Source organism: Heterodontus francisci, chromosome 30 (genome assembly GCF_036365525.1).
Source record: "Heterodontus francisci isolate sHetFra1 chromosome 30, sHetFra1.hap1, whole genome shotgun sequence".
In the NCBI taxonomy this organism is placed as follows: Eukaryota; Metazoa; Chordata; class Chondrichthyes; order Heterodontiformes; family Heterodontidae; genus Heterodontus; species Heterodontus francisci.
The window spans coordinates 42389900-42415396 of record NC_090400.1 but is presented as its reverse complement, the minus strand read 5'-3'; the positions used below and the strand labels follow the sequence as shown (position 1 = coordinate 42415396).

General features: G+C 39.1%; 2 protein-coding genes across 6 annotated transcripts in view; one reads left to right on the top strand and one right to left on the bottom strand.

The window, feature by feature from the left end:
- The window catches only part of nsrp1 (nuclear speckle splicing regulatory protein 1), a 55838-nt gene extending 40819 nt beyond the window's left edge, over window positions 1-15019 (top strand). Inside the window, exons 5-7 of the mRNA XM_068010441.1 lie at window positions 3133-3340; window positions 7985-8096; window positions 13663-15019. Of these exons, the coding sequence (XP_067866542.1) occupies window positions 3133-3340; window positions 7985-8096; window positions 13663-14785 (1443 nt within the window). The 3' untranslated portion in view covers window positions 14786-15019. The remainder of the gene's footprint in view (window positions 1-3132; window positions 3341-7984; window positions 8097-13662) is intronic.
- A 4298-nt stretch (window positions 15020-19317) lies between these two features.
- slc6a4a (solute carrier family 6 member 4a) overlaps window positions 19318-25497 on the bottom strand; it is a 58814-nt gene continuing 52634 nt past the window's right edge. For 4 of the 5 annotated variants that reach the window (XM_068010438.1, XM_068010436.1, XM_068010439.1 and 1 more), the window contains exon 14: window positions 19318-23359. In XM_068010438.1, coding sequence (XP_067866539.1) covers window positions 23282-23359 — 78 coding nt within the window. In that variant the 3' untranslated portion in view covers window positions 19318-23281. The remainder of the gene's footprint in view (window positions 23360-25497) is intronic. The other variant, XM_068010440.1, reaches the window with a different exon arrangement.

Below are 25497 nucleotides of genomic sequence, written 5' to 3'. Positions count from 1 at the left end.
AATAACTGACCAGAAGGTCATGGAAGGTCATAGGGATAAATGGCTCTTTTTCCGAATAGCAAGCAGTGACTAGTGGGGTAATGCAGGGATTGGTGTTAGGACTCCAGCTATTCACAATATACATTAATGATTTAGATGAGGGAACTAAATGTAATATCTCCAAATTTGCAGATGACACAAAACTGGGTGGGAGGGCGAGTTGTGAGGAGGATGCACAGAGGCCTCAGGGTGATTTGGACAAGTTGAGTGAGTGGGCAAATGCATGGCAGATGCAGTATAATGTGGATAAATGTGAGGTTATCCACTTTGGTAGCAAAAACAGGAAGGCAGATTATTATCTGAATGGCTATAAACTGAGAGAGGGGAATATGCAGCGAGACCTGCATGTTCTCGTACACCAATCACTGAAGGTAAGCATGCAGGTGCAACAGGTGGTTAAAAAAGGCAAATGGTATGTTGGCCTTCATAGCGAAAGGATTCGAGTACAGAAGCAGGGATGTCTTGCTGCAATTATACAGGGCCTTGGTGAGGCCACACCTGGAATATTATGTGCAGTTTTGGTCGTCTTATCTGAGGAAGGATGTTCTTGCTATAGAGGGAGTGCAGCGAAGGTTTACCAGACTGATTCCTGGGGTGGCGGGACTGACATATGAAGAGAGATTAAGTCGGTTAGGCTTATATTTGCTGGAGTTCAGAAGAATGACGGGGGACCTCATAGAAACCTATAAAATTCTAACCGGACTTGACAGGGTAGATACAGGAAGGATGTTCCCGATGGTGGGGGAGTCCAGAACCAGGGGTCATAGTCTAAGGATACAGGGTAAACCTTTCAGGACTGAGATGAGGAGAAATTTCTTCACCCAGAGAGTGGTGAACCTGTGGAATTCGCTACCACAGAAAGCAGTTGAGGCCAAAACATTGTATGTTTTCAAAAAGGAGTTAGATATAGCTCTTGGGTCTAAAGGGATCAAAGGATATGGGGCGAAAGCCGCAACAGACTAATGAGTTGGATGATCAGCCATGAACATAATGAATGACGGAGCAGGCTCGAAGGGCCTAATGCCCTACTCCTGCTCCTATTTTTTATGTTTCTTTGGAACAAAGGCGAACGGTATGTTAATGGTGTACTGAAAGACAAAGCGTTAGTACAGAGAGGGTGTGAATGACTAAAGCACAGAGCACTCCAAGCACAAACATAAAAAAACCAAAACAGTGGGTAAGCTCGGTGGAAACAAACTGAAAAACCTAAAATAAAATAACCAAATAAAAAAGGGAAAAGAAAAAAAGAACAAATAACTAAACATAAAAAGGGGGACCCATCATGCTCTGAAATTTTTGAACTGAATGTTCAGGCCGGCAGGCTGTAGTGTGCCTAATCGATAAATGAGGTGCTGTTCCTCGAGCTTGCGTTGATGTTTGTTGCAACGCTGCAGCAATCCCAGAACAGAGATGTGAGCATGAGGACGGGGGGGCTGATCAAATGGCCAGCAGCCGGAAGCTCGGGGTCATGCTTACGGACTGAGCGGAGATGTTCCACAAAGCGGGCACCCAATCTGCGTTTGGTCTCCCCAATGTAGAGGAGACCACATTGTGAGCAGCGAGCATTGTGCTCAGATCTGGTCAGTTATTCTCTGTGACTCTGTCCTGTCAACACCTTCACCTTTGTTATCTCTTGTCCCACCCCTGCTTTACTTGCTTAAAACCATTTACATTTCTAATATTTGTCAGGCCTGAAGAAGGGTCTCTGACCTGAAACCTTAACTCTGCTTCTCTCTGCACAGATGCCGCCAGACCTGTTGAGTATTTCCAGCATTTCTTGTTTTTACTTAAATTGAATAGTTGACCTTTCTCCCTCACCAACTGCACAAAGTGCAGAGGTCACCCCTTCCCCCCCCCCCCACCCCCACACTAGAAATGCAGGGTTGATCCTGTCCCCTCTCCCCTCCTCTTCTACACTAAAAATCCTAAGTTTCCCCCTTCCCCACCTTGGTGGCGCCAGCTTTTCCTGGACAAGGAAGTTAAGGCGTGTGAGTGCCGGCCGTCGCACGGAGGATCGCAGACAGCCGGTAAGATCGTGGGGAATGGCGTGTTCATTTATTCATGTCCTTTATTTAAATATTTAACATCAGGTCCCCCGTCACCAAGTGGTGGGGGGGGGGGCGGGGGGGGGTGCCGCTATGAAGCCTCGCCGCCGCTGGGATGGCCCCTACCGGCAGTGATTGCTGCCCCCCCCACCCCCCCAACAGTAATGAACCCTACCACCCACTCCGTCACCAGGGCCTGCCTGAATGCCCCCACTCACCTCTCACAAAGTCTCCGGACTCTGGTACTGCAGAGCCTCCTATGAACTCTACCCCTTCCCACCACCTCCTAGACCAATCGAAAATGTTTAACCCTGCTCCCCAGCTCCTCCCCATCGCCCTGAAAACCTATCTGCTCCCCCCTCCCAACTAGCATTCCACCTCGGATCTCTGAGCGGAGATCTGAAGGCGCAGGTGTCCCGGCAACCTACCTGAATATCAGCAGGTACTGATATTCATGATGAATTTACATTCATTTAAATATTTAGATCCTGCTCCTTTTGCTGAGCGGTGGGGGAAGCGGGGAGGGAGTGGGGGTCGCTGCAAGGCCTCACTGCCACTGGTAATATTTGGCGGGGCATTCCTGGCATCAAGGCCCGTCATGGACCTCTCCTGGAGGCATTTTCCAGGGCCCCCGCCACAACCCTCGACATCGGGGGCGGTGGGGGGGGGGGGGGGGGGGGTGGCGGTGCTGGTAAAATTCAGTCCCCCAATTGGGAAGCTAGCATAGTTTTGAAAGGAATAACTCACACGACACAAATCTATGCCTTCAGTCTTGTCCTTACCATAAGAATGTCCATTATAGAATGCAAGAGGCATTATTAATTTGATATCCTGGACAGTTTTTTACTTGACTATTTTTTCATGTTTTGGAGTCGCCCTTTGAGGAATTGCTAAGAGTAATTATACCTCTTCATTAGGGAATCCAGTAAATTGGGGATAGTTCGTGATGTTCTGTAATTGTGCTTTGTGGGCTGTTCATATTGGTAAGTTTTTAAACTGATTTTAGTTGAAGGCTCACTTACCAGTTTTTCCCCCCATATCATTAAAGCCCAAGTACATTGAGAGCCTCCTGAAAGCGGTAGGGGAACGTAAAAAGGAACAGGACAGAAGGATGGAACGAAAAATTCAAAAGGAAAGAGAGGCTGAAGGAGAGAAGTATATAGACAAAGACGCATTTGTCACTTCAGCCTATAAAAAGAAGCTCCAAGAACTAGCTGAGGAGGAAGAGCGAGAACGGAGAGAAGCAGAAAGAGAGGGTGAGCTATCATGTATCTGTTCACAAATAATGCACCAAAACCCTGTACTTGGCTTTAGTAATCCAGGAAATTTAAAACAACAGGATGGAGCCAGAATTCAGGGCACGCTCAAGATTACATTTTGTTCTGCGTAGAAATATCATGTTAAAATATCCTTTTGGGGTGGTGGGTTCTGACTTAATGTTTTATGCTCTGAAAGTGTTGCAAGTTCAAAGGAGATACCCTGGAGGGTGTTCCCTTTCCCTCCACACTAAGCCAGGGCTTCATATAAAACAGACAATGAGTGCTGAAAATTTATTAAAACCTCCCTTTTTTGATAACTCACCTATAATGGTAAACACAAGTTAAATTGGCCAAAAATGACGACTTCCTGTTGGTTTCTGCAAATGATTTATGCTGGCTCCGGATCAGCGAGATGCATCTGAAGAAGTGGTGTTGACCTTCGACCCCCTTGAGAGCGACGTAGAATCTGAACAATATAAACTATAGGTGAACTGCAACACGTAACACTCGACACAGAACTACTAAGACCATGCAGGCTCGAACCCCTTCTGGACTCCAATTGCTACCAGGTAGTGCTACTTCTCCAACCCTGTACTTAATAACCTTACTAAAACCATATTAAGATTTAATTCAAGCTAATGAATTCAAAGCTTTTTGCACATACATTTGCTTTACTGACACAGAAGAAGCACTGAAGGACACAAAAATTGCCCAATACAATTAGAAGCATCCAACTTGAATGCTGATCCCTGATTATCATCATAGCTAAAAATAAGTATTTTTATTTGCTGCATATTTTACACAAAGTCAGTGCTGTAATTTAGCATTTGGATTCAAATACACTGATGATACTGGATGTAGGGGTCTGATTTGTTTTATTGCTGGATAGCTCCTCTGGGAAGCAGAGAGGAAATATCTACCTGGAGATCAGTGGTACAGGATTGATGGACAAGTACAAGTGTGGGACAGGATACATGTGAAAAGCTTCAGACAGGTTGAAGTATATAGAGGGTAGAGGATTGGAGGCCATCAAGAAGAGCATTAAAGTAGTCTAGTCTAGAGATTACAAAAATATATGTGTAAGAGTTTCAAAAGCAAAGGAACACATACGAGCAATCTGGTGGAAGTGAGTGATCTTGGTGAGGGATTGTATATTCAGTTAAAACTCAACTCGGGCTCGTTCAGCTAAGAAACTAGCTAAGGAAGAGGATGCAGCCAGTGGTAAGGGAGTGGGGTCTTTTGCCAGGGACTGAAGAGCATGACAGATCTTCCTGATGCTGAGTTGGAAGTATATTGTGACTCATCCAGATATGCAGTTTGATAGCATTACTGTTTGTCTGTAGAATACAATGTACCTTTAGTAATTTGTTACAGAAAATGGAGATGGTCAGGAAATTGGTACATTAGGAATAACATTGCTTGTGTATTGTTGAGATGCTTCAGAAACAGTTCAATTCTGATAAATTTCTAAAGTTTGCTATACTAAGCTTGGATAAACTTCAATTAAAAATAGTGAGTCGACAAGTCTGAGTATAATACTCTTAACAGAAATATGGATGGTACATAGCAAAACATTTTTTATGTAGGAGCATAAAATGTAACCTCACATTGAGGTTTGGTAATAAATTCACTGCATTTTATATAAAAATAATTGGAGAATATTTAGATTAATACTACAGTCATGGAAGAATTTGGTGCACAACTAAGATATGTGCTTGTCTTGGAGTGAGTTGTGCTAGTTTGCTTATTTGGAGAGTATTTTGTAAATATTCTGAAGACCTTCCCCCCCCCCCCCCCCCCCGCCCCCGGCCTTCAAATATTAATAAATGAAAAAATCTGAAATATTGGATATTTGATTGCAATAGACTTTAAGGGTCAGTTAATACTGCAATGACAGTCTCCAGAGAAGCAAGACAGATAAATGATAAGTGGTGAGGTTAGAATAGAACAGAAGAGTGTTACAACCAGGTGAGAAAGACGTCCAGGGGTCTTTTACTATCTTTACCTGGTCTTATTGTAACAGGGTTTAATTTTAAACACACTGTGTTTTGAGTTCCCCTTTGGTGAATCCTTGTTCACCACTTTCCAATTATAAGGCACAGAAATGAGCACAACCAGGTTTTCTCAGGTTTAAAGAAGAAAAGTGAAATTTATTAAACCTTAAACTTAAACTCTAATTCGGTTAACACCTATGGATACACACCGCGCCCCACGCTAGCATTGCGCACATGCAAGTGGAGACAGAAAAGAGCAGAAGAAAAATAAAGTTTGAGGCAATCTCTGAAGAGGGTTTTTTACTGTGCTTCGAGCTCACTGTAGTCCATGATTGTAGGTAGTCTTGCTTTTCGTTGGGGCCCAGTATTCTTCTTAAACCTTGTTCACTGTAGGAGACCTTTTTCTCTTGGGTTCATGTGTCTTCAATGGTTTTCAGTTCTGTGAGAAAGAGATGGGAGCAGACAGGAGAGAGGTGTTCTCAGTCCAGGAGAAAAGAACTTTCTCAGTTTCAAACGCTCTGTGGCAAGTTCAAATTCAAACAGCCAGTTATTCATGTGACTAAACTGGCCTGACCAGATCTTCTGTGCATTGGAGAAGCAAGGACTGGGTCCTTTGTTCCAACACTGTCTGCTAGCAGGCAAAAAAGGTTTTTCCAGTGAGGGGCCTGGCAATTCCTTGTGATAGGTCCTCTTCCCAGCAGCAATTTTAAGTTTGAATGTTCATGTGACGAAATAATGTGTGCCTCATTCTTGGTAGGTGGGGCCTGCATGACAATAGGAAGAATTTTTTTTTTTAAAGAAAATAAGGGAACAACAGATGGCCTAATCCTAACAAGAACAGGGCAGTGTAACTACACAACTATCATTGCAAAATGAAATATACGCACAAAATCACAAAAGGTGCAACCAATGAGACATACTGGAAAAGGATTGTGTGATGCTAAGGAAGTAACGCATACAATTTCTGTGCCTTTTACCACTGTAAAGCTACTCATCTACACCACGTAAACCAGACCTGAAGTTGATTAGGCTACTGAAGAATGACAGTTTTCAAAATGGGAACAGGATATGAGAAAAATGTGCAATAGATTATACAAATGCAGTGCCATTTTGGATTGATTTCTACAATACCATCAATATTACACACTTTTCTTTGAATTGCCAGCTTGTAGATGATTGTTTCTATCCTTAGGATGCCACCAGGCCCAGGGAAATGGATCCCCTGAGTGTTGTTGTTGGAGAATTTTCTGAGCTTTGCTAATTATTACTTAACTTTGTAGAAATAGAAAAACAGGGCGCAGCTTGTAGCTAACCTAACCAATGGTCAGAAATGTAGACAGAGCAACTGACCACAATCATCTGGCTTAGGAAGGGACAGAGCTCATGATGGATTTTGGGGAAGTGGACGCAGACTGTTCGTTACTGACTCTTCCGCTTTTATCATGTTTGTGCAACCTAGCCAGAAGTAACGGCCAGATATAGTATCTGGAGTGGGCATTGAATTAAGGAACTAGCTTGTTATTGTTGAAACTGTTGCTCTACTGACCTCGGACTCTGCATGGTGCACAGTCACGTAGGCGGTATTGTGATCATCTTGTGGGCGTTTATCTAATTGTGAAACTGTTAGCTCTGCCTCTGTTATACTATATAAATCCACGGCGATCTGTAGCTCTGGGGGAGTAGCACTGGACCGCATTTAGGTAAGGTGTGCTACCCCATGATATCATGCAATAAAGTGTTTGATTCTCAACGTCTGAGTCCGGAGAATTTGTTCAACAATTGGGCACAATCTGGATTTTCTCCAACTGTTGTAGTGCAATTTTGTATATTCATTGGTGAGAAAACGTAGAATTTTTTAAGCAAAAGGTTATTCAGCTGCAAAGATTATTGACTGTCAGCAATATTCTGCTTCATAGAAGTGCCTAATTTTCATCAAAATCATTGATAACTATATATAAGTAAATCAATGCTTTGAAAATGTTTTATAAAGGATTTTATACCAATCATCCTTTCATAAATTAGAAGGGTTTGGAGCTGCTTGACACAAAAGATTTAATAGCTTTTTGTAAGTAAAGGGAAGGATACCACAAACTGATCTGAATAATCTACTGTTATAAGTTACAACATGTAAATGTAAATATATCCAAGCATCAAAGCCAGCTGCTTTCAGGATTTGCCTTTTCTTGGCCATATTATGCACGCTGTATTGTAAGGAAATGTGGGCACACGATTGTATTTCGAATGCGGGATAAAAGGTATTTAAAGAAATGGGCATTTTACTTTTGAATGAAACACAGCATTAGCTCCGTTACTTATCTATTACTATGTATGTGAAAAGTTGTGTGTTTATATCGCATCTGTCAGACTGTTTTACTATTGTAGATTAAACCTGGAGCCTGAAATGTACAAACACATTCTTAGCTGAAAAATTACTCTGACCAAACATCAGTGAGACTGCAATTGACCTGGGACCTTATTTGAGAGCAGTTAGACTATGTGGCCTTAAGGGACACTGGCCCATCTTAGCAGCAGAATAATACTTTGTGCATTATGTGACACAAACACTGCCCGCACTAATTATAAAACCACTGGAGATTCGATAGTTCATTATAAAACATGTCTTTGATGCCTCTTTTGTTTTTATTAGCATCTTTGGATGTAACAAAACAGAAGGACCTCAGTGGTTTCTACCGGCACTTTTTGAATCAGAAAGTGGGTGAAGAGGTGATTCCAGAATGCAGCATTCGTGGAACCAAAGGGTAAGATGTATAGTTTTACTGCCATATTGGTGCCTGCAAACAATTTCAAGTGTAATGTATACACTGGTAACTAAAACTAGCAAATTGATGATGTAGGGCTTGCACAGAATATTTGACTACATAAAGCTAGAGCCGAGCATGCAATTTAGGTTGCATTTATTACTTGCAAGCTGTCAAAACCATTTCATAGACATATAATGAGAAAATCCTGCAATGTCTTTCCAAGCCATCCATGAACTTCAGTAGTGATTTTAGTCTTTCCAGTTTGTTGTTGATATCAATATCTAATCAATCGGGATCGACTGCAACCAAGATGGTGGGAATGTTGAGTTTAATCAGAGTTTAAAACTGGATATAACACACCAATGATACAACAAAAACGTATGACCATGACAAGTAGCAAGAACTAGTCCAAGGTGGACAGGACAGCAGGCATACATGAACAGCTCTTTCTTTCTTCTTCCACTTCTCTTCTTGTGCCCCAAGTAATGAGTGTTGGACCAGAGTCTTCTTTGAGAGTTAACTACACTGAGGTCTCCCAAAGTCTGTTACTTTATACCCCTTTTCAAGGGTGCACCTGGATGCATTATTGACATGACCTTAATGACCTATAAGTATTTATTATGAAATATCAAATAAAATGTCAAGTTTCAAACCTTGGGCTGAAAGCCCCCCTTTAGTGTTATCCACCTGCCATTAAGTTCTTGAGCCTTCCCACATATCTTCTATCATTGATCAATCGGGCCTTTACATCATCTTTTCTTATTTCACGCTGGGCTGTTCCCCATGACTGGTTTTATAACTCCCTTCCATAACATCTCTGGACTAAAGTTCAGGGGCTCCATTATTCATACTGGCCTGTTAGAATTTATTTGTGCTGCTCATGAGGCCTGTAAGCAAGCTGTTCATAATGGCTATTCAGTATAAGTGGTCTAATTCCTTATTAGACTATTGAACCATAGCATTGTTCACGTAAAGTAACTCCTATTTCCACATACTAATCAACTTTCACATTTCAGCAAACATTTTATTTAAGCAAGGTTAACTGTAAATCCTAACACAGCTTTATAGTATGGTTATTTGTTTTAAGTATCTATCCAGTTACTCTCCCACTATTGCAGAGGCCTTGTCTGACTATGACCCCCTTTTTTGGGCTAGCTACAGCTGTCATAACCTAAGAATAGTTATTCCACTGTTTTGTATCTAGAGAATTGAATCCTTAAGCAATTTCTAGTAAAACAAAACTTACAGCACTTGCATATTTCAAGCTCACTAAGCATATTGCTAATTGCTAACACTTCAGTGATAAATGTTTTTAAAAAAAATCAATTTCATCAGCTTGGAATAGTTTATGGGATACAGTATAGGAATGCAACTACAAATGTCACTTGATTGACTGAAACAATGAACCTGGGTTACTTTATTTTTGTTTACTTAAAAAATTGTCATAAAAATATCCTGATATCTTATGTGATTCTATGTAATACTTTCTGATGCGAACTGCGTTACAGATATCGACTGTTGCTTGTTCCAAATGAAGCTCCCAGAATGGGTATATTGGGGGACTGGTGGAAGACAGTCCTTTCTCTGCATTACCTCAGCCCCAAAAACACAACTGCACTTGTATGATATTTCCAATTTCTACACAAACTATAGGTTTTTGACCAATCTGATTGAGACTGGCTTCAGTGGCCACTGGCAACAGCATCCTGTAAATAATTATTTATCACTTATTGGAGATATGTGTTCAACCAAGTTAGATACCATTACTCAAACATCAATTCAAATTTAATAAAATTAAGAATCGCTTTAACATTAAATCTGCCTAATGAAAACTTCTGTGCTGTTGGTAAAAAAAAATAACGATGAAAGGATTATTATTGTGAATACTGATATAATTATCCATATGTAGGTGTGTATAACTGTCACCTTATCTATTACCACTTGGCAACTTTATAGAATGTTAATGGTAAAAAGTAAGCAGAATATCTTGATAATATGTTAGTCAAATGTATTTGTATAATCAAATCAAGCAAAACAGGGCCTGTATCTGAGTGTAATTCTTTCCACAAATCCCCACACACATTAAGTGCTAATCTGACCCACACTGTTACAAGGAGCGAAACATAGAGGAATGATGTCTTAGAGGGATATTATTGCCATAGAGGGAGTGCAACGAAGGTTCACCAGACTTGTTCCTGGGATGGCAGGACTGTCCTATGAAGAGAGATTGGGGAAACTGGGCTTGTATTCTCTAGAGTTTTGGAGAATGACAGGTGATCTCCTTGAAACCTACAAAATACCTAAAGGGATAGACAGGGTAAATGCAGCTAAGATGCTTCCCCTGGTTGGGGAGTCTAGAACCAGGGGACACAATTTCAAAATAAGGGGGAAGCCACTTAGGACAGAGATGAGGAAATATTTCTTTACTCAGAGGGTTGTAAATCTTTCGAATTCTCTACCCCAGAGGGCTGTGGAAGCTCAGTTATTGAGTATGTTTAAAGTAAGGATTGACGGATTTCTAAATATCAGTGACGTAAAGGGATATGGGGATAGTGTGGGGGAAAAGGCATTGAAGTGGATGATCAGCCATGATCGTATTGAATGGCAGAGCAGGTTCGATGGGCTGAAGACCTACTCCTATGTTCCTAGAAAAAAAATCAGATGAGAATTATCCTGGTTTGCTTTTGAACACCAGCTTGCAGCTGGGCACAAGTAATGCCCAAGAATTGATCACCTTCCTATCCTCACAACCATGGGAAGCTCATAGCATGGAAAAGCCAGGAAATAAAGATAAGAAGGAAAATATTTGAATATAATATCTACTTAAAAAGTGTGAACAAATTGGTGGAATACAGATTTAGCTTCTGGTCTCTACTGAATTCCTGATTTCAAGCATATTGTTACAGCAGGGGGATTGAAAGCTGCTTTCCTGACTAGGAAGAATACTGGCAGGAAGATCACCCTCTGGTCTTCAATTGGTTGGCTAATATTGGTGTTGGTGGAGGCCTTGGAGCAGTTAGTGCTTAGGAGAAAGATGGGGAGGTTAAAATTTTAAAATGAAAATATTTATTTCTTTAAGTGCTTGCTGATGGCCATAATCCTGCAAAGTATGTTGCTAAGTACTTCTCAAATTATTATTCAAGGAAAAGCATTTAATTGTGTGCAAGTTTGCACAAATTCCTTTTGTTTCTGAGATCCATTTAGGAATTTAGTATGACTGATTTGACTAAAATGGCCTATCCCTCTGAGGTTCAGGGTGAAACTTTAAAGTTACGCATGGTTTAATAAATGTTAAAGTTGTGAATGATATTAAAACTGTTTATACTGAAGGTGAAAATTTATGCGTTTTGTCAATTTGTAGCTGAATTTCTGCAGTCATCTATTAGAATGTGCAGAAATATTCACTCAGATGGCAATGCAGATTAAAGACTCACCACCTGATCTCAGAATTGGCCTCATCTTTGAAAGAAGGGATTTGCATTGAATTGAAATAAACAGCCTGATGTGAATTCATGCATGTTTTTTGCCAAGAAGAAAATCTATAGTTATTACTTGCAGGGAATATAGTATCTCCTGGCAACTGAACTGAATAGACAATCTGGAACTATAAACCTTCAGGGAATTTCATTCAGAATGTAACTCTCTGGTCTATTCTGAATGTGGCCACTGTGGGGTTATAAGCATTGAAGGAGTAAGTATTATAGGAGGAAAATACTTTATGTAAAATACTGTCCTGCTTAATTAATATACTCCCCCTGCCTAATTGATATACCATTGTCATGTGAAATCTTTTCCATGGCAATACTTGGCTAGCATTGACCTTTTAAAAATTGGTGGTTCAGCATTGGCACCCAGAACAGAAAAAAGTGCTGTTTGTCATTTTTTTTGTTTAGATTGGCAGAGCAACTATTTCTCAACCATTAAACCAAAAATGGTAGGCAAGGAGGGTTATGACCTATACTCTTGCCCAGCATCCAGATGGGGAATCAGCCTACTGTCTAAAGTCATTAAAGTCCATGTATGAGGACCTGGATAAGCAATTAGTGAGGAAGAAGCCTGTACTTGCATTGAACTTGTATGCATAGAACATTGGAGTAGCTATCGTGCCAGATCTTTGGAGAATGGTTTAGGCAGGTATTTGTCAAACAGCTGATGAATCTCTGAGGCATTGGACTTCAGAAGCCAGGCATGTCACCATGCTCAAATATCCAGGATTTAGTGCCCCTGCTTTGATTAGTTTGTATAAAAGCCAACAGTGGCCGCTGATGGTACTTTGGGATGAGGTAGATGTGCACTTGTGCTGTAATCAAACTATATAGTGGTCCTATTTGTCACTCTGTTCAGGAGAAGTTCCTGGTTTATTCTTTCTGCCTAGTATGGCACAGGACCACGGTTATCTAATGATTATTCTCCGAGAGAATGGTGGGGTGCGGGGAGAAGTAGGTGAGCAAGATATTAAGCTGGCTGCAAGCTGACAAGACTGGCAATAGAGATTGGAACTGGATGGTTACTTAGTAATCTGATGCTTAAGACAGGCAGTTTAGCAGTACTCTTAAGGTACTATTAATTGACTAGTTAAGCAGTTAAACTCCAGCAGTACTACTTCGCACATAATGGGATTCCCAAAGCTTTGGCCCTTGCCAACCTGCACCAGTGTTCTTTTAGCTTGGATAGGTGGCACATGCTCTTACAGGGAAATAAACAGGCAAAATGATACTACTTAGACAAATTTGGCAACAATTAAACATGGTGATGGGTCTTTGCATGCCAGGTATGTTCCTCACCAAATGACCTATCAGGTGTACATGAGACTTCAACAAACTGGTCTATAAATGGATTTTTGCCATCTGGTAGAAAAGATCTTGTGACTTTTATGCATTAAATAACTGAGAGGAGTACTTAATATTTGAAGTACTGCTTCTTGTAGCATTGTTCCTCTGTAATGGGATACAAAGCTGGCCTTAGGAGAATGGATGTTATTAATTTGGCAATTTAGCATGGTGTGAAGCAGTTGAAAAATTGATGCTTGAATAAATGCGATCAAGATCGGGAAGTCGGAAAGTTAAAACATGATCTGTTTTTCAGCATTAACATTCTATACCTTGATCACAAAATAAATAAACAAGAAAATTGTAAAATCTAAACAGTACCAGAGTAATTTCTTGAAACTTTTGGTAACCCTAGATGTTGTTTTATGTGATACGGCTTGTCCGAATTTGAATATAATTCTTGAAAGAGAAAAGTTTCTTGTGTCTCGTTTAAATCAGTTTTAAAATTGAAATGGTTCTAGAGATGTTGACAATTTAATACATATATAAAACTGTAAGTTTGAAGCTGTATCAACATTTGGAAAGAGCTTTTGTCTTCCATAAAGTTTCTTCAAATCAGTCCATTCAGGTAACTTACTTAATCAGTAAATAACATTTTTAATCAAATGGAAATTTTAGTAGAATTTCTGGGACCCTAAATTCTATCACTCATTTTATCTTTCTAAATTTAAAAAGGAAACTTGTACTTTACTTGATTTTGTTAGTTAGTGTTAACATTGTGTATTTCTCCCCAGTGTGAAAGAAGAACAATCCAGAAACTATCCTGATGAGAATGACTCTAAAAATCCTGATATCATAGCAAGGGGCTCCATGTCTAAGGATAAACTCAACCAAGACCTTGATGCAGACAGTGACTTTGAAATTGACAGTGGTGATGACAGCGAAGCTAAAAATGGTCAAAAAAAATTGGCTTCCAAAACAAGAAATGATGATGAAAGTTCAGAGACTAACGAAGAGAAGGCAAGAAGTCGTCAGTACAGAAGGCATGCAGGGTCCTCTAGTGAGGAAGAGCAAAGTCACCATCAACATATGGGCCATTCAACCAAAGAAGGCAGAAGTGAGAAAAGCAAGAGCCACTCAAAGAGTTATAGAGATAAGGAAAAAAGCTTGAGAAGTAGGGAAACTTCCAGCCATAAAGAGCACAAACACGAAAAGGAAAAGCATAGAGACAAAAATCATGGTAGAAAGGAGAGAGAACGAGAAAAATATAAGGATAGCAGAGAACAGAAGAGAATCAAGGAGGAAAAATCTAAAGATAAAGACTACAACAGTGGAAGAGACGAGAGACACCGAGATTACAGAGAAAAGCATAAAGAAAGGGATGAACAAGTGAGAGATGAAAAACTCAAGGAACAAGAGCGAAACAAAGTGGAAAAGTATTCAAAGAAAGATGACAGAAAAAAGGAAGAAAAGCACAGAGAACAAGACCAAGAAGTGGGAAACAGGGACAAGGAGGTTTCTGAAAGGGAACAGGAAGGAGAAACCTTTGAAAGAGCTGATAAGAAATATGGAAGCAGTGATCTAAGGGAAGATAGCTCCAGCAATACCTCAGAAAAAGAAAAACCCAGAAAACATGATCACAAGCGATCCAGGTCTGAAGAAAAAAGAATTGAAGGACTGAGTTTAGAAACCAGAAATAATGAAGATGAGGACAAGAACCGGAATTTGTTGTGTGAGCAAAAATCAAAAGATGATCCCAAAAAGGAAACAAATGGGGCTGAACACACCCAACAGCTCAGTAAATTTGTCAAGCGCAGCAATCAAGAGACTATTACGTCCGCAAAAGAGCGATATCTCGCAAGGCGGATGAACAGGGCTTTAACAAAGTCATATATTGAGCCAGAAGAAAATGAGTAATTTTACTGGGACTGCTATCCACAAAAATTCAAATTTTAAATGTATAAAATAATCTTTGAAAGTTTTTGTGAAGTCTTGTATGAAACTCTAATAACTATTAAAATCAATCTTCACCTCTTAATAGAAAGACAATTGTGGCATAGTGAATGGAAATGAATTAACACATCACTTTTGAATCTGCATTCCGGCATAAGTATATATGGCTATTTTAAGACAAACCATTCACTGTTTATTCTCCTCAGTTGCTACAAAAATAAATACTTTGGGGTTTAAGAGTATTCCACTAAACTTGATATTTTATTAACATAGCAGAAAACTATCAAAGATACTGTGGTAATTGCAGACTTTTGTTTATAAGTCATATCTTTAAATGACTTGTTAAACTAAACCTGTGTGGGGGGTGGGGGGAACCTGTTCTAGCTCAAAAATTTGAGTTTTTCTGTAAGTTTGATATTCTTTAATTAGGAAGACTTGTGAGCTGGTATTTCATGATTACAATGAAAAAGGCTGAAACTCAGAGGTCTAACAGCTTGTTTTCTGTTAGCAGGCATTTAGATGCATCGTACAGTTGGTTTTAAGCTTTTCATTGAAAGTGGCACCTCTTTTGTTCAGAGTTGTAATAGTTCTGTTTCTGAAGAGTATTTTCAAGCTACGGACATAATTAGAACTTTTCTGTTGTACCTGTGATAGTAAACGGTTGCTTCAGTTTTGAAAAGTGCTGCAGATGTCATTGCTGATATGTGTTTATATGCAGGATTAATCTTGCATCCTGTTTTTTGGAAGAGCGTGTTCACGAGTCTAAAAAGATGGCCTACCTGTCGAGAAAAGACTAGGTGATGTTTTTGGATGTTTAACTGCCCTCACAGTCATTTGTTATTGTGTGATTCACATATAGTGTTTTGCCATTCCAGAAATGACATAACAGTCCAACAAATATTGTAATGTGTTTGAGTGAAATATTTATTGGAGGCATACTGAAAATATCTGATATTTACTTCATTTGGTAAATTCTTTTCTATAATGAGCATTTTCAAATAGCAGAATTTGGATCCTGTGCAACTCCAAGATAGTACTCAAACAAAACAAATGGATTGGGTGTTTTATCATATTTCCATTCACTAGGAAATATTGAGTTTGCTGAACAGCTTGGTGAAAGAGCAGAATAGATTAGCTGTCTGCAAGGAGGCAGGTCTCACAAGCAAATTTAAACAGTTGGGTCCTGGCTGATTGGACAGAGTCCTCAGCCCTTTTGTCCTCAGTCTCTTGAGCATGCCTCCTTCAACAGCACCTTCCAAACCCCTGACCTCTTACAAAACCCCAACCTCTTCCACGTAGAAGAACATGGTCAGCAGATGTGTGGGAACACCACCATCTTCAGGTTCACCTCCAAGTCACACAACATCTAACTTGGATATATATCACCATTCCTTCACTTTCACTGGCTCAAAATCCTGGAACTCCGTCCCCGACAGCACTGTGGGTGTACCCACACCAGATGCAGCAGTTCAAGAAGGCAGCTCGCCACTGCCTTCTCAAGGGCAATTAGAGATGGGCAACAAAAGCTGGCCTTGCCAGCGATGCTCACATCCCATGAAACAAATAAAAAAATCTCTGGAAACACTGCTGAGAGTCAAGTTGATAGAACCTAAATACAGATGAAGGAGTGGCCATTTGGCCCATCTTAGCTCATCCATCTTCCCTCCCCCTCACAAAAAACTGCCTTTCCTTATCCATCAAGGCCAAAGAGCCCCAGTTTCTCCAGTCTTTTTGTAATATCGCTTTGACGCCTGACGTAACCACGAGTCTTCTCTGCATGGCATAGAAGACTCTTTTTGGTTATGATTAAGTGCTGTTTGACCAATACTGTACAGTTTTAACAAGGCAGCCTCTGATTTAGCTAGACAATTCAGCATTCTGCTTGCTTTATTTATTGCTGCTGTGCAGTGATTTCATGTATTTAATTGCAAAATCTAAAATGCTGCCAAACCTCTTAGAATTTCAACACGATTGACGACCTAACCTTTTTTGGAGAGACAGTTACATGAAAGTCAATTCTACACTAAATAAATATTTGGTATGTGCAGGTGTTTAACATTGTATTGTTGAGGGTTAAATGTATTTAGTATTAGATTCATGATTCCTGCTCTTGATCTCTATCCATTAATATCTAGTTGGAAGTATGTGCTTCGTGAAGACAGTATCGAGCTTAGCTATGGCCCAATGACCTCATGAATCTTAGAGACATCCAGCATTCACTTGCAGAATAACTACTTGGATGAGGTACAGGATACCCAGTTATATCTGTGGGAACTGCATACCAACAAGGAATTGTAACGTTAAGGAGGTGGATCTTCAGTGTATATAAAGCCTTCTATTAGCAGGTAAGCTATTTGCTTCAAAGATATTTGAGCAGAAGCATTTTCAACTCAGCCATGAAGTAATACCCTTGCAAAACGTTAGTGGCCTGGATTTTGCTGTCAGTGACAAATGAACAGCACTAACTGTTCATTACACTTGCACTTGCCAACAGACTTTCTATGGGCTTTTGAACCTGAAGTTGCAGTAATTAGAAATCCAGAACAGCACAGCACCCTCTACAGGGGATCTGTGGAAACAAGCAAATGTGTATCTCCATAACCAATCAGATTGAAGCATCCTGAGTGAAGCACGCACAGCCTAAACCAGAAAGTGTAATTTAGAATAGTTAATTCAGTGCCAAATCATGTACAGAAAGCAAACTAGAGAAGGAAGGAAAGATGGGATTAAGAGACAAAAGTAAAAGAAAAATTAAATTTTTTTAAAATCTCCATTAAAATCTGAAGGAATGAGACTCCACATTTGTAAAAGTTAATTTTTGTGCCAGAGAGGTTATGTGGCAGTAATTGAGACTTGCTGCACCATTGTTAAACAAATTACATACAGTTGAATGGACAAGCCCTAACTTTTTCTGGTGGGTTTAGTAGGTATATCACATGAGTACCGCAACTTCCTGTGTCTTAAGGCCGAGTTGCTCAGTGAGATACTAATATAGCAAAGTTTCTGGAGAAACAGGACAATCTGACAGCAAATTCCTGATTTCCACGTTTAATTGCGCATGTGCGGTCACCAGAAATTGCTGACCAATTTACTCTATAATGCTGAGTACTGATTGCCTTGCTGTTATTCTTACTGCGAAATCCAGATCATTGTTAGAACTACTAAATTCATACAAACATATAAAACTTGGGTTGTTTGTTCTCACCTAACAGGATCATCATTCTGAAAAAGAAAAAAAAGTGGCTTAAGTTTGAGGGCATTAGGAAGGATGCTGCTGGGTTAATTAGAAATAAATAAGGCCCATCCCCACCCCGATCCAGGCCTTTAGGCCAGTCTTACAATTTCTGTGTCCAGCTGCAACCCTCCCAACTCTCTGAGCCTCCATGGAATATAGCCATCTCTAAGATATTGGCTGGTAATGTTCTTCCCCCAGATGCTGAGTAAACTATCAATGAGATGTATGTCAATCAGAGCACGTGATACTTTTGTTCTAAGAGCTGGACAAAGACGAAGCAATCTGGGCTCTTGGCGATTCGTACAGGCCAACTTACCAGCATCAATGAACACACCAAGAGTGAAGCATAAACCTCCAGTTAATGTCAGAGCAATATTAAATGCACTTCCCAGTTAAAAGGTTGTATTTCCCCAATCCCACCCCCCACTGACCATTCTTTCCCAGTCCTAGCTAACAAACTATCTCATTGCATACCACCACCCAAATGTGCATCACTGCATCAACAAACCGAAGCATGATTCTGAACTTGCTCATTGTGAAAAATATTTGCAAAGGTAAATGAAACTGTGATTTTTCATCATATACTAATGCTTTTTATGCAGAATTAAATCTCCAAATTGAGAAATGAATATAACAATTAGTCTAATAAATTAATGCAATTCTCGCAGGGGCCACCTAAATATGGCTGGAGTATGCTAGGGAATTCATTTTCAATGTGAATATACTGTGCAGCATCTTGTGTTTTGTTATATGGAACAACATTCTACAAAATGAAACTAACTCCCACGATAGTAAGATTATTTCTTGGTCCATAAGGACAATGATGATGATAATGATGATCTACCAAACACATTAGGGCACTAAGCCTGGTCTGTTCATAATGGAAGCCTTGTGACCTCAAATATATTGCAGATGATGGAGCAATTTATTTTAAGTCAATGGGGTGATTTAATTATTATCTCTTTATCTTTGACTTAGGGAAGAGAGAAGTGTTGTTGCTATCAGCTTGTCAGTATATCGAGGCTTTATTTGTGTCAAAAGAAGTAAATTAACTCAATTTCAAAATCTCCAACTTCACAGGAAAATAAACCTGTTTTAAAAATGACTTCTATAGTCTTGTGTTTTTAAAAGCAAAGACAGAAGAAAGGAAAATTGATTTTTCACTGAGTAAATGAATAGTCAGTTGGTTGGGCAGGCAGCAACGAGAAGCACATGTAACTTTTGTTACATACAAATTTGTAATCAAAGTATTCACTGTAACTAATGGAAATTATAAACTTTAATAACCATGTAAAATAATATCCATAACTGTAGGCACACATTTGCAGGATATAATTACTACAACAATTTAGAAATATAATTTGCATACGTACAAAAGCTGGACTAACATTTGACAGTAACATATAACAGTGTCAATAAACATACAGACTTGAGCAACAAATACAGTGCACATACAAAAATGGATTGATACATTAGTTGCATAAGAAACTTCACAAATATGAAACTACTGTACTTAAAAACAAAAGTGAATAAACCTGTGTGCACACTAGAGAGCAGTTAATGATCTTTTCAATGTGCAGCAAATTCCAACAAGTTTTTTTAAATGATTGGAACTCCATGGATTCTTAATTGATTCAAGATGGTGTTACAGCGCATGAGCCTGTCAGCCATTCAATCTGACAACTTTAATCTAGTGTATTATTAGCCCCAGTTTTCACTCAGTTTTTGTATGTGTATTATGCCTATATTGTGTAAAGTTTGGTTGATAGCCCAATATGAAGTAAGATTTGAAATCATAGTCCATTAGGATCATTTGGACTGTGAAAACTATTCGACTACAGGCACTTATTCCTGGGCTGAGGAAGGTCAGCATTCTCATCCTTAATAGAAGTGCATTTATGTAGATGACGAGCAAAAACAGCCTAATGATCAAATGGTAACAAATTTAAAGATAGGTATTATCATGATTTATAACCCTTTAAAATGAACAACAAAATGTGTTTGCCTGAATTATCCTCAATGTTCTAAAAGGGAATCCCCTTCTTTTTATACCCTGGAATTGTTGAATGGTATCGTTTAGGTTCTACCCATTGATGACATCAGCATTTCTACACAAAATGTCTGTGCTTGTACTACCTGTAACTAAACAGTAGCATGAGGTGACCAAGAGATATTCATCAGTTTATCCCCATCACATTTAGGATCATGGGGTAATTTACTTGAGTGTACTTGCGTTTCAATTCCCTCATCCAAGTATTTTACTGTGGTTTGTACCGTTACCTAAAGCATGATTTTCATAGCTAGTTTTAACTTCTTGTTACCAATGTTGCTTAGTTAAATTATAAGAATATAAATTACTGTTGAGGGACTTTGTCAGATTTGCTGGAATCCCTTTTCTGCCAAATCATACAAGAATTAGTTTGCAGAGCAAATGAACTGTCAGAAAAAATTATTTCTAAATACACAACCAGCAAAAAGACCACTTGGTATTAAGCATGATGGAACATCTCAATTACATTAATTTTGCCACTACTGAACTGGAGGGATTAATTGCAATGATACGAGACAGTTGTGAGTTGTACTGCAGCTTTCTACTGACCTCCCAAATGATCAGCGTCAATCTCAACCGAAGAAGAGGGAAGGAGTGGGACACCACTGTATGATGAGGGTTGCTAATTATGCTGTTCTTTTGTTGAGCCAGACCATTCAAACCATCGTGGCCGGAGTGGTGGAAAAGGCTGTCTAAATTGCAACAGTTTATTCAGCAAGAATCAATTGTTTTACTTTCCCAATTCCTTTGGGGGGCATGGGGCAGGTAGCTTCACCACTAACAAAATAGTATGTGTCAAGGACAAGAATTTAAGGGATCAATTTCTGTGCTGAAGTTAATCAATTCATAGGCCACTAGATGGATCGATTTGCTGCGCAGTATAGAATCATTCAGATATTACGACATTTACAATGTTCACACAGCCCTTGTAATGGGCTGGGCCCATTCATCTGATGGATCTCAGTGTAAGTTAACTTCTTACAGACAATTAAATTCTAAGCTACTAATCTCAATTCAAAAATAAACTACAGTGAACAATATATTGTATGGCAGAAACACCTTGACAGGAATATTCATGTTAAGGGAACAGTTTCACCTGTATTAATTCTAATTCAGAATTGTTTAACATGAACCACGTTTAAGTGTTCTGTTTGCTGCAGGAGATTTAAATAAAATTTTTGTAAAGTTCTTTTTAATTTTAAATATTTTTCATCTTGCTATGCTGTAAGCTGGTTTCTGTTGTCACAAGCAGCAGTAACAGCAGGGGAGCCTGCAGCCAATTCATTCTTCTTTGAATAGCTAGGGAGGATTGAAATAAGTGGCTAAGAAGAAAAAGTTAAAGAAACATTTTGTTGGGTGATGTAGGAAAAGAAAAGGAGCTAATGGGGAAACAACCAAAAATATTTCACTTGGACTGCTTCAGATCAAAGTAATTGGGTCTGGTCATTTAAAAAAAAAGATATATTGGTTAAATGAAGTAACCTTAATATTTACAGTGGTTCACATTTGCTGTGAGTGGTGCTTTGATTAGAAAAACATATCTACGTGCCCTAGTTTGTGTAAATTGTGCAACATTTCATGTGTGGTAGAAAAATAACTCATCGCTTACATATCCCACTTGCGACCTCAGCAGACAGAATCACAGAGAAAATAAATACATGAGCTTTGTCTACAAGAGTGCACAATTAACATCCTGTTAATTGACTGAATCAAGTAGAAATGACTGCTGTTAAGGACATAGTGATGAAATGTTGCCAGAACAGTTACATGAATGAGTGATGATGCCTTTCAAAGTGCCTGGATACAACACATTCGAGATCACTATATAATGTAAAGTGGCAATTTAATGTCCCTGTAGTTGTCCTTTTTTTGGAATAGGAGCCTCTTATCAGACTTTTTCATATCGAGAGGGAAGATTTTGTTTCATAATGGAATTTACCTGTCTGCCTTTTACAAAGGTGGTTAAGCACAATGAACGTTTCCATTATAATTTGGACCAAACATGCATACTTCGCTCTTCGGTAAAATAATACCACTGACCACCTTGCAACCTCCACGACAACTGTTGTAGCATCATAGTGCTGAACAGAAATCAATAAATAGGCTGCAAATGCCACACAGATTTATTGTATCAAAATGAGTAGTTCAGGTCAGTCATTCAGATAAGTGAAGACTAAGTTATGTTATCATTTGGGTGTCAAATAATGTAACTTGACTTACAGCAATCTTGTCAGTGTATGTTGTTTTCATCAATTGACTTTCACCCTTTTTCATATTGAACTAGTTAGTTGACTAGAAAGTCCAGTATAACCATCACATTCATTTTGAAGTACAGTACTTAAACATTAAAATTTACAAAAAGTATATATGGAATGTTTTGTAAAAATTATATTCATTTTCTTTAATACATTTAAAACAAAATAATTTATGTACAAAAATTGAATGTTTACTATTCCAGTTATCTCTTCCTTTGGGTGACTTTGTTTTCCATTTATCTGCATTTGTTATAAAAAGCAATAACCTAATATTGAAACAAGGAATATAATGAATAAGGCACCCAGAACGTAGATGTGAAGAACGCCAGCAAACAACGAAAATTCAAGTTCATGACTACACTTGGACTAAAAGTGGACAATTTACCATTTTAAGCAAATACACAAGCCAATTACAATGACTTTGAGTAACTTTTAACAACCCAACAAAAATCCAGCTCATGTTAAAATCAAACTTATAATTATCTTTGCAATGTTGCTTTGTTCATAAAACAATGCTGATGTTGAAATTCACCAATAACTTTGCTTACCTATAATTACAATACCAATTGCTCAGTAAAATACACAAAATACATTATGGAACATAGCAACAGTCGGCAGTCACTGGTATTTATTCATTATAAAAACAATGTGTAGCATAATGCCCTGTAGGCAGTAAAAAGAAATGAATGTTTTTCTGACTTTTATCATTGAGCTTACATGTGTGTGGATACATAATGGACCCAATACAATAATGTACAAAAAAATCTAAAGTTGAAGGGAATACTGACATCACTAAGTTGCATTTTGAGGATCACTGTCTCCTTGTGTCTATAATTCAGGGTACGTAATTTGACCTCTCAATACCACTGGCTGATCTGAACAGTTAGTCTAAGAAGTTAAGGGCACTCATTATAGCTGTATCAAACAGAATTCAGGTGTACACCAGAATTAGGAGTTTCATTTTCTTCAACTTCCGGAGTAATGCTTCTTAAAATTCGCTGTTTAAAAAACGATTAAAAGGCAAATTATTTCTTTGATATACAATAACAAGTCACTGCTCCTAGAATCAGCATGGTATAAAATACATAAATGGTTATGAATCAAAGAAAAGAGAAATTCATCTTTTTCATACTAGAGCAACATGTGGGCTGTGTACTGATGATGTAACAAGCTGTATAATAGCACTGCTTCAAATTTACAGAATGGTTTGCCTGACCACAGCTTGATAAATGCACAACAACCAGTCTGTTCACATTAAATCTTATACAGCAACATATCCTGTATTTTATCTACTGTATTGTTCATGAACCAACATAATTTCTCTTCATTACAAAACACAGCTACAAATTGGTCCTGTGTGCTTTGTAGAAATTGCTTAAGCTCTTCAGAAACAATTCTTGTAACAGAAGTTTAAAAAATATAACCTAAAATTATTTGGCAACTTTTAAATCGTAAATGTAATACACATCAACCCTCCCCTAATGGAGAAATGAGCAGCTTGCTACGATACTAAACTACAAAGGTCAGAAAGGTCCTGAGCTTAATCCTTCGATGGTAAAACAGATGCTTCATTTGGCCATGACAGCCACTGGTATGGGATTAGGAAGAAAATCTCTCACGATTGCTATCCAGTAGCAGTAGGTGTGTAAGAGAGGTTTGCCTACAGTGGTTGAGGACAGACTGAGTAGGCTGTGGCCATTTGAGTATGGTATCTGAGGGACACTACTTTCCATGGAACATCACTAACATCCTGTCAATGCAGGATATGTCGCATTGACTCCTTCTGGAGAAGAATGAAGACTGAGACTACTAGAGGGAAGGAAGTGCTATCAATGGGCCATGAAAACTTGCAACAAATACTTACAATATTCATTAATCCAATGGGCATAACTACTTCATGACCTGCTCATTTATTGGCTGAGAGTTCACTTCCCTAGGTGTAAATATCAAACAATCAGTGTGATTGTGTTTTATTTGTTGAAATGACTAGCCAATCAATCTGTTTTTGATTGAGGGAGGCCCCCCTGCTCTGCCACTGGAAGGCTGCTTCCAGGCAGCTACACTGCTCTCCAATGCCTTTGGGGACCTGCAAGCCGACTGGAAAATTCCAGTCGAACTCCAACAATAGGCCCTTAACAAAATCAGTTGGCTACCTGCTGCTTGCAGGCAGGTAGCCCTGCTGCCAACCCCCTCCATCCTGCCTCTGGGAAAATGGCCCGAGACCAGGAAACTGGCCTGCCAGCCAGCGGCATAAAAATCCATGCCCACTCCCATTGGGACCTAAAAATTCAGTTCTATGTGTTAATAGGCCTGGAATGGGGCTTGAACCCACAACCACCTACCTCAAAGGCAGGAGTGCTGCCGACTGAACCCAAAACACCACCGAAGAAAAGTGACTAGATAAGCAATACAGACCAGGATTTTCTCAGTTTCAATATTTGGTATGTGCAGAGTTAGCTGATCTCAGCCAGGGTTTTGGTTGTGGCACTACAATTTGGTCCTAGGTTGGGAGAATCTGCTTATGTTTCTGATTCTTAATGTTTTCCAGCAACTCTTGCTGGAAGAACGTATAGATAATTTGTAACAGGACAGGATTGGGTTCAGCTGTGCTGCTATTTATAGTTCAACATATTTCTCTTCTACTGTCTATAATTTTGGTGATGTGCTGCACTTTTACCTTTTGTTTCTCAATGACTGAGATTGTTTAGGTTCACATGAGTCCTGAAATTGCGGGATACAGGAAAGCAAATTGAAGAATTGAGCGCTCCCGTTGACCAAGCCACCATACCACAATTATAGGACCAAAGAATGGCCAATGGGTAATGTACTGCAGACTGTCTGATGCCTGTGGAACTTTATCCCAGCAAGGAGGCAACATGCTCAGCAGAGGAGAGGAGAAAATTGGCAAAATAAAGCAGGAAGAAAACATACAAATCCTTTCTACATTTAAACAATCAGTAGATATCAAACACACTTCTGAAAATACACAAGTGTATAAGCAAGTGAGCATTTCAAATAGTCAATCTGTTGACTCTTGCATAGTTTCCTTGGAGTAATCGGAACATTCTGTTCTCTCTCCATTTTCCTTTCTCCACTTGTTAGTAAAACTGAGTATGAACACTTAGTTGAACATCTG